Source organism: Convolutriloba macropyga, chromosome 13 (genome assembly GCF_964194025.1).
Source record: "Convolutriloba macropyga chromosome 13, txConMacr16.3, whole genome shotgun sequence".
Classification (NCBI taxonomy): Eukaryota; Metazoa; Xenacoelomorpha; order Acoela; family Convolutidae; genus Convolutriloba; species Convolutriloba macropyga.
In genome coordinates this window covers 2,584,391-2,598,832 of record NC_134480.1, presented here as the reverse complement: position 1 = coordinate 2,598,832, position 14,442 = coordinate 2,584,391, and the positions used below count along the sequence as shown (strand labels likewise).

General features: G+C 39.3%; 2 protein-coding genes across 2 annotated transcripts in view; both read right to left on the bottom strand.

Moving 5' to 3' along the window:
- LOC142351567 (centrosomal protein of 120 kDa-like) overlaps positions 1-5,507 on the bottom strand; it is a 30,381-nt gene extending 24,874 nt beyond the window's left edge. The window contains exons 1-4 of the mRNA XM_075403659.1: positions 5,405-5,507; positions 5,186-5,342; positions 5,004-5,118; positions 4,795-4,939 (exon numbers count right to left, since the gene is read on the bottom strand). Of these exons, the coding sequence (XP_075259774.1) occupies positions 4,795-4,939; positions 5,004-5,118; positions 5,186-5,342; positions 5,405-5,453 (466 nt within the window). The 5' untranslated portion in view covers positions 5,454-5,507. The remainder of the gene's footprint in view (positions 1-4,794; positions 4,940-5,003; positions 5,119-5,185; positions 5,343-5,404) is intronic.
- LOC142351748 (WD repeat-containing protein 19-like) overlaps positions 1-14,442 on the bottom strand; it is a 378,166-nt gene that overhangs the window by 347,295 nt on the left and 16,429 nt on the right. The window lies entirely within an intron of this gene.

Genomic DNA, 14,442 nt, shown 5'->3' with positions numbered 1-14,442 from the left:
TTGCTTTTCGTTTCAAAGTTGATAGTTTTTTCATTTCATGGGATGTGCTTTTTGACACCCACCGGGGGTGGTGTGATCTGTGCTGAGTTACTCTTGGGACATTTTGATCGAAAAGGCGATTGAACCATTCATACCACTGTTTAAGAAGTTCGTCAACGTTACCGTAACAATAGGGGTTAAATGGGTTTTTTGATAAGTTGCAATTGAAATTAATCCAATCTATTCTTTTGTAAGCGTATTTTGGTCTGCTGCGATCGGTCGCTTGATCGTAGTTGCATTCGTATCGTGTTATGTAAGCGTAATGATCTGAGCATTTTTTGTTGTTGAGGGCATATTTATTACTAATTTTGATTCCGATTTTTGATTTGATCCAAAATTGTGGTTCGTTTGTTAGGAAGACATCTAGCTGTTTTTTATAGCCCAAAAGTTCAGTGAAGTTTAGCATTTGTTCGAAGATTTTTATCTATGAAATAGTTGAGCCAGGTGTTGTCAAGTTCATCTGGTGACGACATTTGTTTCCAGTCAGTGCTTGAGAAGTTGAGATCTCCTGTAATGATGATTGATTTTGGCTTTGTTTTCTTCTCTAAAAACTTTAGCGTTTGTGTGAGGTCTTCAAACTTCTGCTTGCACCATCTGTATGGGCTGCTTTTAGGTGGGTTGCAAATGCAGACGATTAGGATTGAGTCAATTTTAGCGTTAATTTTTACGATTAGGCAATCCTCACATGTGTTCTTAACGAACAATTCTTTAGATTGAATGTTGTCTTTTACCGCCACTAGAACACCTCCATGTTTTGAGACACCGCATTTTGAAGTTCTGTCATTTCTGTGAATGACATTATTTTTGAGAAAGAGTGCTTCGTTTGGAACTTCTTCTGTGAGCCATGTTTCGGTTAGGCAAAGAATGTCTGGATTGTAGGGGATAATAGCGTTTGCAAATGCAAATCTTCGTGGTAGATCAATGAAACTATATAAATTGAACGTTAGAATTGATACCTCTTGTTTTTTGTCTATATTTTTTTTGAGTCAGGTGGAATACCGAGCATTGTCTGTGTACTCGACCCAATTTTCATCTTGTTTTTCGTATAATGTCAGATTCGTTACTTAATTAATTGGTCTATACATATTGATTGCGGCTTTATCGCCCTCTTTGTGTATTGGTGTTATGTCACTTTGTTTCCAATATGCTGGAAATGTACCCACGTTGATGAATGTTTGAAAAAGTAGAAGAAAGGATCTGCTTATTGTTTTTGGTAGATTTTTCAGGTTACTATCAGGGCGGTTGTCTTTACTAGTATCAAGTTTATTTAGTATACTTTCAATTTCTTTTTCTGAAATATCAAAGCGATTAAGATCTTTTTCAAAATTGAACTGGTTCTCAACTTTTTGATATTTTTGAATTGAAAACTTTTGAATTGAAAAATAAATTGAACAACTCGGCTTTCTCTTCATTAGTGTCAGCAGTTTCTTCATTTAGGTGCATCTCTCTTGGGAATGGTGTGACCTTTTTAATTGATCGTAAATATTTTTGAATAACGCTGAATTGACGTGTTGCGAAGATCTCGCTTTCATAGATGACTTGATCGTTTTTACAAAGTGTGTTGACTTTTTCTTCGAGACAATCTATTTTGTTTAGTGTGCTCGGAGCAGGACTTGGATGGGCAATTGCTTTTCGTTTCAAAGTTGATAGTTTTTTCATTTCATGGGATGTGCTTTTTGACACCCACCGGGGGTGGTGTGATCTGTGCTGAGTTACTCTTGGGACATTTTGATCGAAAAGGCGATTGAACCATTCATACCACTGTTTAAGAAGTTCGTCAACGTTACTGTAACAATAGGGGTTAAATGGGTTTTTTGATAAGTTGCAATTGAAATTAATCCAATCTATTCTTTTGTAAGCGTATTTTGGTCTGCTGCGATCGGTCGCTTGATCGTAGTTGCATTCGTATCGTGTTATGTAAGCGTAATGATCTGAGCATTTTTTGTTGTTGAGGGCATATTTATTACTAATTTTGATTCCGATTTTTGATTTGATCCAAAATTGTGGTTCGTTTGTTAGGAAGACATCTAGCTGTTTTTATAGCCCAAAAGTTCAGTGAAGTTTAGCATTTGTTCGAAGATTTTCATCTATGAAATAGTTGAGCCAGGTGTTGTCAAGTTCATCTGGTGACGACATTTGTTTCCAGTCAGTGCTTGAGAAGTTGAGATCTCCTGTAATGATGATTGATTTTGGCTTTGTTTTCTTCTCTAAAAACTTTAGCGTTTGTGTGAGGTCTTCAAACTTCTGCTTGCACCATCTGTATGGGCTGCCTTTAGGTGGGTTGTAAATGCAGACGATTAGGATTGAGTCATTTTTAGTGTTAATTTTTACGATTAGGCAATCCTCACATGTGTTCTTAACGAACAATTCTTTAGATTGAATGTTGTCTTTTACCGCCACTAGAACACCTCCATGTTTTGAGACACCGCATTTTGAAGTTCTGTCATTTCTGTGAATGACATTATTTTTGAGAAAGAGTGCTTCGTTTGGAACTTCTTCTGTGAGCCATATTTCGGTTAGGCAAAGAATGTCTGGATTGTAGGGGATAATAGCGTTTGCAAATGCAAATCTTCGTGGTAGATCAATGAAACTATATAAATTGAACGTTAGAATTGATACCTCTTGTTTTTTGTCTATATTTTTTTTGAGTCAGGTTGAATACCGAGCATTGTCTGTGTACTCGACCCAATTTTCATCTTGTTTTTCGTATAATGTCAGATTCATTACTTTCAAGTTTTTTCTGGGGAAACCTGCGTCTATTAAGTCTTTTCGCTTTTTCAGACAGTTATTCCGTTGCTCTTCTTCTTGCAGGGAGTAATCTTTGCTAATGTACACTGTTTTTACACTGTTGCTATATCGTTTCAATCTTGAGAGTGAGAGTAGTAAGATGCGTTTGTCATACACTCATGGTATGGTTGCAAGAATGATACGATGCCTTCCATCTTTGAAAACACCCATGCGCCTGCAGTCCATAATTTGGTAGTCTAGCTAGAGGAATTTGAGGATTGACTGTATTTCTTGTATATCTTCTTCAGCTCTTTCACGAGCGGTTTCTTTCTTACTTTCATCAATTCCTCTTATTCTGATTGCCAGGTCATTTGCAGTTCTAGCATTCATTTTGCTGCTTATAAATTCTTTGATTGTGGTTTGAATGTCGTCTTTTATTTTTAGATTGTACTGTTTTTGTGGTGGACTTTTTATGATGTCCAGAATCACATCACGTTTGTTCTGCTGTACGCAAGCGTTGCATAGAAGCAGAACGTTTTGTTTGACCTGTTGAAGTGCATTTATTATTTCGTTGCTAAATTTTCTGCAGCTTGGGGACATGTGCATGATTGCGGCACAACATACGCAACGGAAGATTGCCTCTTTTTTACCAATTGGCTTAGAACAGGTTTCACATTGAATACTCATAGCCTCTAATTGAATTTGTTTACCAGATGTTTTGGAACTCATTTCGTTGTGTGTGATTTACAGAAAAATTCGAAGTTTAAACGGGTGGAACTAATAAATTGGAGAAAGAAAAACTTATTTACCTTTGGAACCAATTACTGGTACCGTTGGTAAATCGTGGGGTTGTACGAACCACACTCGCAGTTCCTAGCACAGTGGTATTCCTTTGGATGGTCTTTCTTGTTTGCGCTGAAATTTGTGCGTAGGATTTTGTTCTTTAATATGGAGCAGATTCATCCAAGGGCCTTCCCGTTGAGGTGGACGGCGTCGTTACTCAGGTGTAGTTCCGGGGATTAAACTTCTTCAGTGATGCATCTGTATTCCCACTTTTTACTCTTTTTTTGTTGATGAACTCGTTTCTTGCTTTGGCCTTCTTTTTACTCGCGCTGTCGCTTCCTCGTGAAGGGATGTCAAGTACAAATACTTTCTCTGTTGCAAGAGGCACAAGTTCTTCGGCTAGTAAGGCAAGTTCTTCTGCTGTTTCTTCTGGTTCTTTGTTCGATGGTGTTGAGCCAGTGAAGATGTCGTTTCCACCAATGAATAAAACTATATTGTCGTATTGCCTTTTTTCAGGTAAGAATTCTGATAGATGTCGAATTTGCGCTCCTGGAAGTGATAGGATGTTAAAATTCGGAAATCGGAGATGTTTCAATTGGGAATCTGCAAAAATTATGTTTCTGGTCTTGGAAGTTTTAAAGATATGAAATCGCATTCAGTCTTCTTTTTTCACCCGTCCAAGCTAGGAACGGACGGGGCTTGAAAGATAGAAACAAACCGTTGGAACCAATAACTGGTCCCGGTGGTCTCATTGATATAGTTCCTAGCTTCAAATGATCTGAAATCACAGAGTTTGTTCTATTTAATAAGTAACTCGACATACGAAAATCTGTTGCCAAATATTCATCTAAAGCAACATGCTTAAAATTTGTCGAGCATCATCATCAGTGACGCATCAGCGTGCTATACTTGACCAACCTCAGTTACACATTTAGTACCATGGCAGCCTCTGAGACAGAATTGCGCAGCGTAGGAGTGCGAAACTTATCTTTGTCCGATTATACAATACCGCGTCCGAGTATGTGTCGTATTTTCTTTCTGAGATTTTTGTTGCTTTACAGTCCGTGTTGTAGAGGGCCCTGCGCCTCCCATGCCAGAAAACACGAGCGGAAACTACTTTTTCAATTTCCAAAATTCGTTGTTGATATTTTAAATGTCTAATTCCTCGTGATATTTGTATGCTTCCTCGGCTACTTTTAACATTGAAGAGAAGGTGAGGGACGGAGTTAATTGATTACTTCTAACCTGAATTTTTATTTGCTGCTGTGTTTTTCTCGACCGGTTTCGGCATGCCCTGAGGTATTTTCTCATTCTCAAGCATAATTCCAACTTTTATCTCGGGCCTCGAATTTGTGTAGGAGCAGTTCAGAAGAGGGTACCATTGTGATTGCTAAATAATTATTTGGAGTAAATAGAGATTGCTGAATTCAATTTCAAGCTCGAAAAGTACCAACCATAGGTTTCTGGTCTGCTTTCTTCAAGTCTATCATCACCAGCCCAATGTATTCTTTTTGTTGCGAGCTAATATCAACAGCAAACACTTGAAGCTTGATGGGAGTCCGATTGAGCCTAAAACCAAAAATTCGATGTCAAATTAAATCTTTCACTACAATTATACTAGACTGCTATAACCAACCTGTGCTGTCGAAAAGACTTCTTGTCTATCTCCCATGCCAACTCGGTCCCAATTTCAGGACAGTCTACATGCTCTACTGGGTCTGTTGATAAATGCTCGCCGTCGAACTTGGCTTCGACACTAACTTTCCAACGGTTGCGCTTAGGGAAAAAACGACCTGAAAAAAATTAGTTTACTGATTACTCTCAAATGGCACAAAAAGCGAAGACTAATGAATACCTGATTGAACTGATACAACAATCAACAGATACTGTTTGTTTTCCACCATAAGTCTGAAGTATAAACTTAAATGTAATGCCCAGTAACAATGACAATGAGTTCATTTTAAAGAGGTGAGAATTGCAAACTCATTACTCAAGCTGCATTCAACTTGAATTAAAATAGCTAAAAAAGTTATAAATAGAAAATCTCGTCAAAATTTGTTTTGAAATTTACTGTTCCCAACACATAGACCGTGCTTGAAACCTGGAATGCCAACAATCTTCATTGTTTAAGAAAGGCAACGGCTCGTCGTCAAAATCGCAGAGCAGTTTCCCAAGATCTTGAAAAGTTTGGTTGAGGTTCAACTAGAAGTAAAGTAAAGTAAAGTAATGTAAAAGAAACCAATTTGTCAAATTAAAATTACTTCCAATACTTAAAACAAACGTTTTCGAACTTTACGTTCATCGTCAGGTTAAAACTGTTTTACAAATTGTTAAAAGATAAAATGAATATGTATTTACATTTGTCTGAGATGACAATTAAAACAATTCTAGGAAACATTCTAAAAAATTCAATCGAAAATTTTTCCTTATATACAATATTTAGCCTATTTACAACACATATTTACATCTGTTATCAATTTACTTAAAAACATTCCTATTCCGGATTTTTCGATTTTGTCCATGTTCTTGTATTTTTAGGGTTATTCCGAATTTGCCCTAACCATAAGTATCCCTCTTGTGGAGGTTTTGCAAATTTCGTTTTGTCATGCACAAAATGTTTTTTGCCCTATGCATTCTCATTTAGTCAAAATTATGATTTGAACTAATATTTTAGCGTGAGTTCCCTCCCCCTATATTCGTCGCGTGTGTTTAGTGCCGGCTTCAGCTTGCTGATATATATAGCTTCGATGATCATTAGTTTTTCTACTGACCGACAGGCGTCCAGAATTCTCCATTCAATGTCATTCGTGGCGCCACGACATTCAACTAGATGTTGACCCACCTGTGAATCCTTCTTTTGATGTTCTGTTATCCTTGTGGTAACATGCCGGCTTGTTTGCCCAACATAGATGGATCCGCATCCATTACATTTAATTTCATATACCACGTGGGATTTCAGATCTCTATCAAAGGATGATTTCAGGGTGGGGAGGCACGATCTTAATTTTCGCGTTGTAAAAACTACTTGCAATTCGCATAGTTTCTTCAATTTGCTTGCGAAGTTTTGAGTGAGGTTGCCTCTGTATTGTTTCAAAATATACCTGAGCCACGTCTTCGGTAGCAGCAACCACATACCTCAAAGAAGCTCAAGGACAGGGGGCAATGAAGCCCGATTGTTCAGGAGCTCCTCCTCAGTCTGTGTCTGTTGCACCTTCCTTGCCTTGGCTCTCACTTTCCTCTGCCTTTTGCCCAAGTTCTTGCCTTTTCCTTTCTTGAGCAGCCCTCTTAAATTGTTTTGATGGCGTAATACTGTCTCCAAGGTCTTAATCTCCAGCCCAGCTTCCTGATGCAGCTGAGAATACTTCCCTGGCTGCGTCTTCCTTTTTCTCTTCGAAATCAGGTGCTTGGTTACGCTTAGCACCAGTACCTCGGACTTCAGCAGCTCCTGAAAAATATCCTCTGTGCCTATACGTCGACAGTACACAATAGCACAGAAGCGGTCTTTGTTCGTTCTAAGAAACGATGTCAACTCCGGCACGCTGCAGGGTTGGTAGTTGTTTGACTTGTGACGTGAGATTGTGTTGTTTATCAGGTCGTGCCACACTACCAAGTCCTTCCTCTTGCTCAGATGACCCTTCTGAAGGAGATTTCTCGCGTTCTTGAACCAATTTCTGGAATTTCTGTTGAAGGAGAATCCGGGAACTGATGTTACTTTCCCTAAAAACTGTTTCTTGCTTGAATATGGGAGACTATTTACGGCGTGATGAAGCGAACTTGCAGCCAAAATATGCACCATCTCGGTAAATCTATAAAATTCATACTCGCTAAAACACTAAAACAGTGAAAACTTCTCAAAGTATTATGTAATGAGCCCCTCTATAGGCCTTGTTTTCAAAATATTTGACAAAGTAAATAATGTAAAAGAAACCAATTTGTCAAATTAAATTTACTTCCAATACTTAAAACAAACGTTTTCGAACTTTACGTTCATCGTCAGGTTAAAACTGTTTTACAAATTGTTAAAAGATAAAATGAATATGTATTTACATTTGTCTGAGATGACAATTCTGAAAAAAGATTTGAAAAAGTTTGGTTGCGGTTCCGCAAGCTCCTTGCACATCAAAAACTATGGCCTGGAACAAATAGTCATTCTCGTTGAGCTCTCTATAATTCGTTACATTTAGTTCTTCTAGTTGAGGACAAACCCTACCGAAGAGAAACAAAACATACTTTATCAGTCAACTCGGAGGGAAGAACTTCTTATTAAATAGTGAATTGATCAAAAGTCCGGACAACTGGAATTAGGTAGCCTCTTATCAGAGAGGATTTCAGTATCCGGCATTGTATGTTCATGAAACGGTTTATATCATTGGTGCAAGTTAACTGAGAAAAACAATTCAAGGACTCCCATATCAAGGCCACTATTCGGAAGCTTCCATCATCTTGGTGGTTTGAGCTTCAATACAAGAAACCCAAGCAAACACAAAGTTTTCCAATCCTAAAGAGACGCAGGAGTTGCCCTTGAAAGAAAGAAAAAGTAAGTAATTTGGCACGACGTTTTTAATAATACGCAAACACCTCAACAAAACAGAAGCCTGTCCTAATAAGAATTATCAATTCTCCGAAAGTACAAAACCCGTATCGAAGCCATTGTATATATTCAACGTTTTGAATCTCGGCCAGCCGAGGTCAACTGGAATCGAAGTTATCGGAGCATTCAAGCAAACCATCTCACACCGAAATAGAAAGAACGCCACTTTAATTAACGATTCAAAAGAACTCCATCCGTCAGTCAAATCGGAAGCTTGTTTGTTGTTTGTGGTTTGGAAGAGAAGAGCTGAACTAGACATTTTTGTTCCCTAGCAAATCAAGAAGCTTAGACAGAAACCCAATAAGAACGAGACGAGCCCTCAAAGAAGCAACGACAAAAAAGAAACACCAGGCAAGTACTCTGTGTTCATACTGAGCCTTCTAGATCCTTTTTTGTTGGGGAGGCCAGGTTTGAGCATTTGTACTTGCAACAATGCCTGAAAGCACACGCTCGAAAAATCAATCTACTAAGTATCCATGACACAAAACTAAAAGGAAAAGTAGGGACTCATGTCTTTCATGTTTTGCGTGTGGCACTTGGTATCATTCTGGAATGTGTTCTGGTATTGCTGCACGTATTCTACGATGGTGTTTCTGAGATCGAAAACAGGGCCGACGATGTAGGCGCCACTTCAAAGCAGCTACAAATGCCATCTGACAGCAGGAAATAAGGTTTGAAACTGAAAAAACTGAGAATTTGGCAGAACTCAAAAATGGTCAAAACTGAAAGTTTTTACAAATGGGACCGAAATTTTGTACAACCCCAGATTTTTGGAAGGGAAAACCTGAGCAACCCAAGGTTAAGACACATGGTCAAAGATACCTCTAAGCTACTCATGGACCCAACAAACGTTACGGCATCAGAACCACAAGTGTGGCTATTAGCACTTATATGATGCAAAATTGGCATCTTTCGATATTTTTGTCGTTTATTGTTAAAGTTCGAAAATTGTTGATTTTATGACACTTTATGTGACTATTAAAGGTCAAATACCGAACATTCGAGTCATTTAGAGCCACGTAATAACCACACGTGCTTATGTCAATAAAACTAAATATTGACATAATTTGACATTTACTATGTAAACATTGAACTAAATCACTTTCTTGATTACCCAATCAGAAACAAGTAGCGATGATTAAAAAAATGATAAATTTTTGATTATTTATTTTAACCCAATTGTTTGAATAGTGAAACCGAATTGTATTGAGAATCATTAGAAACTGTTATACAGAGCAGTTGGCTCTCAGATTGACTAAAATTTGATTCATTAACACTTTTAGTCTTTTTTGCTAAGTTTTGCTAGATCTTAAGATCTTGCGAGTTTTAAGTTATTTGAGCTGACTTGTCGGGAAGTTAGCAACATTAGTAACACTGGCTGAAGCCCTTTAAATTTTTGGCACGAGATTGAACTTAGATTATCACTAAGAATTTTCTTAGCTTCAGTCAATTAAATTAAGGTTACATTCCTTTAATAGGTCCGAGCGACCAATTGTTTCGACAAGAATGTTAGTCAGTCGAAACTTGTGAAGAACCAAACCCACGTAAAATTCGAGAACCAGGCTGTGATGTTTCGGTTTTGATGAGATTCTTGAGCAGCCAGAACATTTGATCCGCCAAACCCGACCACAAAACGAACAGCGACGAATCTTTGATTCAATTTGGTGGACCAGAACGAAATCTTTACAGCTCCAGGAAAGAACCCTGATAGAGATTGAAAAACGGCTGACTACAAGATGTCAGGCCAACTCGAGAGAATAGAAAGTTAGCAAAATCAACTGCTCAAAACATTTGACGGACATTTTGCTGATGTGGAAAGTCACTTGGCTCAGAAGAAAACAGTATGTGCAGATAAAGCATATCAATGCTTCTTCAAAACTTACGATAAACTTAAAGAAAACAGAAAACAGCAGAGGTTACTATTAAAACCAAAGTATTTCGAAGATTTCCACAGTGCTACCAAGCGTATCTTAGAAGAAAAGAGTAAAGTTTTGCGATAGGTATTTGAAAAGGTACCCTTTCTCCAAGACATTGAACTTTTCCGTAGAGCGGAAAATTCGTCGACTGTCGCAAAATATACTACGAGCATACAAATTAGTAGAAGCTACTAAAATAAATTCAAAAGAACTGTCATATTTGGAAATGAAGTTGAGGGCACAAAACTTAAAAGACTCCAAAAATTAGACAGTAGGTAATCAAATGGAAGAGCTAAGAAAAAAACTTGATGAGAATTACGCAGAAATGATTCCAACAATAAAACAAGAAGACTGCACTAAATTGTTTGTGGATCTCAGCAATAGCAGGAGTTACTATCTATACCTGATCAAACTGTACGGGCGCAGCAAGGATTGTGGGAACCAAACGTCCTTAGTGGCAGCCACATCGATTGGTGATAAAGACCCAATTGAAATTATAATTGATAAGAACAATTGAGCAATAGAAAACCAAGAGGAGAACGTCGAGGTTGCTTTGGGGCATTCTGCTACACAAGGAAACAGAAGGCAACCCAGTTTCACCAAACTCGCAATTATTCTAAACGCAACTGCAAGATTCGAGTATTCTCAAGAAACCTGAAATCCCTAAATCATTTAGGGTAACACAACTACAGAGGCTGTTGCCCAAGACGACGTTCCAGCGACAAGGACCGTCAGCGTTCCAAAACAGGCAGAGAAGCCAAATACCCAAGCAGTGGCCTTGGAGTGGGCTGAGACTCCCTTGGAGTGGACCGAGTGGGCAGAAGTTTTCGATTTCATTGTGCATCAAAAGTGGCTGAGCGATATTGAGAAGATGCATTATCTGAAGATTAGTCTCACTGGTCAGGCAAAAATCGCAATTTCTGGATGGGTTTCAGCTCACAGACTAAATATTAAGCCTAGGACTTTTTGTGCAAAAAGTTTGGCAGACCGTGAGTCATTGTTGAATCTCAACTCAAGAAGATATACACACATCCGCCAGTTAGAAACGATGATTCCAGAAACATTGATCGATTTTCAAATGTAGTCACAAACACAATTAAGGTTTTAACTCAAACCGGATTTCAAATTGATCTGGGATCGGAGGTAGTTCTGAGTTCATCAACCAAAAAACTTTTCCCTCAGCTTAAGGAGCAGCGGCTATGACATCTACAGGATCATCAACTACTAGCAGCGGACTTGATTGTCTCCAACGGCTAGTTAGAGTCAACTGCTTTCATACATGAAGACTTGTTATCCCAGACCAACTCCATGTTTGAAAACCGCGATAACCAAAAACAAAAACTTTCGCATCCAACGCTGATGATTCTACAAAACTAAAGAATTCAAAATGTCCGTTCAAAGATGGATAGTACGCTATCTGGAGTTGCAAGAAATTCAAATCAATTGAGCTGAATGAATAAATGGAACATGTGCACAAACTCAGGTTGTTTCAACTGAGACCCGGCCATCGGTCGAAGTATTGCAAAAGTAGAACCTACAGTGTGCCCAATTGTGAACGACGACACGACAAGCTTTTGCACAGCAACTTCTCAAAGACGGGGGGCTACATCAGGTGCCTCAGATGCTACGACAGCAGTAGCAACAATGATCACAAAAGGAGGACTCCTTGTATTGCGTATAAAACTGGTGAATTGAAACCACAGCCTGAGCGTGCTGGTAATGTGTGAAACGTGATCCTCAATCTCACTCGTAGACAACTCACTCAATTGTATCTATACTGCAGTTGCAAGGCGGAGAAGCGTCTTTGTCACTAGCAGCAGTCCACGGCCCACAAGATGTCAAGACCGGTAGCGGTTTGAGCTCACGAGAAGTCTCGATCACTGACGACAGTGACATTCTATGTTCATAAGAAACTGAAGTCGAGTGACCAGATTATAGATCTGCAGGGGTTGAAAGATTGCTGCCCACATCTGATGAACCTGCCAAACCAGAGCTACTATCTAAACGAAGTTCAAGTAATTCTTGAACAAGACTGCTATGACATCTATCAACCATTAGAATTCAAGAAGTCAGACGACAAAAATGCACCACGGGCTGTGAAATCGAATATAGGATGTGCTTTAAGTGGTCCCCTACCAGCAAAAACGAGCAGCAACTCTTGCTACGACATCAACCTCAGTATCAGAGGACAAGTTAGCAAACCAGTGGAGTAAATGGTGGGACATCGAATCCTACGCCTCAAACTGTGATGTCACGGTTCATCCAAAAGAATGATAACAACAAGAGAAGAATACGTTAAGAAAGTGCTATTAGGCAACCAATGACACTGACGTCAAAACTGGTTATGTCCGCAAAGTCCAACAGTTTGAAAAGAACAAAACCAGAGACAGGATTCAATGGTACTTGCCACATCATCCTAACCTCAACCCTCACAAAACCGAAAAAACTAGAAGAATGTGCAACGCAGCAGCAAAGTACCACGGTGTAGCCCTCAACGACCAGCTTCTATTTAGACCAGATCTTTTACAGAGTCTGATCGGAATTGTTTTTTGCTTCCGAGAACACCAAATAGCACTTTCAGCCGACATAGAAGCGATGTTTCCCAAGCGATGACAGCTGTCCCAAGCGATGACAGCCGATACTCACAATTTCTCTGGCGAGAAGATCTAGAGCAGAGGATAGAAGTCTACGAGTATTAAAGACACGTTTTGGGGCGAAGAGCTCACCGACTTGAGCGAATTACGCTTTGCATCAAGCGGCGAAAGATAACGGGAAAGGCAAAGCAAATCAAGTCAAAGCTGTCCAGCGAAACTTCTACATAAACGACGCCCTCAAGTCAGTCACAACAACCCAAGAATCAATCAAAATATACCAGAAATTCAGAGATATCGTCAGTAAATGGGGATTCAATTTGACGAAATGGATAACGAGTGACGAAGAAGTCAAGTCACAAATCCCAGAGGTTGACAGATTAACGAAAGTTGTGAAAACTTTCCAGGCCGAGTCATAACCATCATCAATTCTTGGACTGAACTGGAATGTAGACACAGACAGTCTCATAGTCTTTCTTGGCAATGAGCAAGAATTCCAAGAAGTTTCACGATAAGAATGCGGTTTCTACTCAAAAGCATTTGAGCAGCAATGGTACAAGCATGGGACTCTGAGCTGAGAGAAAAAAAGACGATGTCAAAAAATCGACTTCATTTCGGAAACGGACGTACAAACTTGAGACTACACATTTTCATTACAAACGCGTCAGAAGAAGCGATGTGCATTTTGGCATATCTGCAAGACAAAACAGCGGTAAAACTCACCTATGTGATATGAAAATGTCGTTAAGCACCTATCAGACACACGACGATTCCAAAGTTAGAACTTCAAGCCGCAGTAAACGGAGTTCGTCTCAGAAAGCAGATATTGGGAGAACATGATGTTAGAATTGATAAAATATATCATTGGACAGATTCATCTGCAGTCTTACAGTGGTCACAGTCAGCTCACAAGAAACAGCAAGTGTTTGTTGCCAACAGAGCAGCAGAAAAACTGGAAAACTTTTCCATGGATCAATGGAGACATGTCAAAGGCATCAAAAACCCTGCAGATATTGGCAAAAGAGGGATGTCCATCGAAAGCTTTTTGGTGTCCAGGTGGATAAACGGGCCGGCATGGCTCCAGGCAGATGAAGAAAAGTGGCCAAAGCCGTAGTTCCAAGTGAACGAAGCTGAAGCTGAAAGAGTTGCCATTAGTGTAGCCACGGAAACTAAACGAGACCGACTAATCAAGTGGTGACAATACAGTACCTTCAACAGAATTAGAAACTTCACTGCCTACTGCATGAGGTTCAAGACGAAGCAGAAGTGACCCCTTCAAACAGACGAAATTCATCAAGCCGAGCAAACACTGTTTCGATTTGCTCAGAACGAAAACTTCCCGATTGTTTCAAAGTCGATAGCAAACAGTAGAGAAATCTCTAAAACATTTGACATCGCCAAACTGTCAACCTTCATAGATGAAGATGGAACGATTATAGTGAAGCGTTCAAACCTTGATTACAATGCAAAACACCCAATTTTGTAAACGGAGAAATTTCCAGTTGTACAAGTTCTGTTGGAGAAGGCACCTCGTGACATCTTACATGAGGGCACAGAATATGTGAGAAACATGCTTCAACAGGAGTACCGGTTCGTCGGATTAACAAATGCATTAAGAAAAACCAAGTCGTGATGTATCAAAGGCAGGCACAGAAACGCCAACCGAATTCATCAACCGATGTCAGATCTACCCCGGGAAGGACTTGACGAACATGTGTTTCCATTCACTCACACCGTCGTCGATTACTTTGGACCCTTTGAATTTAAATGCCTGCGACGTACCACGAAAAGTTGG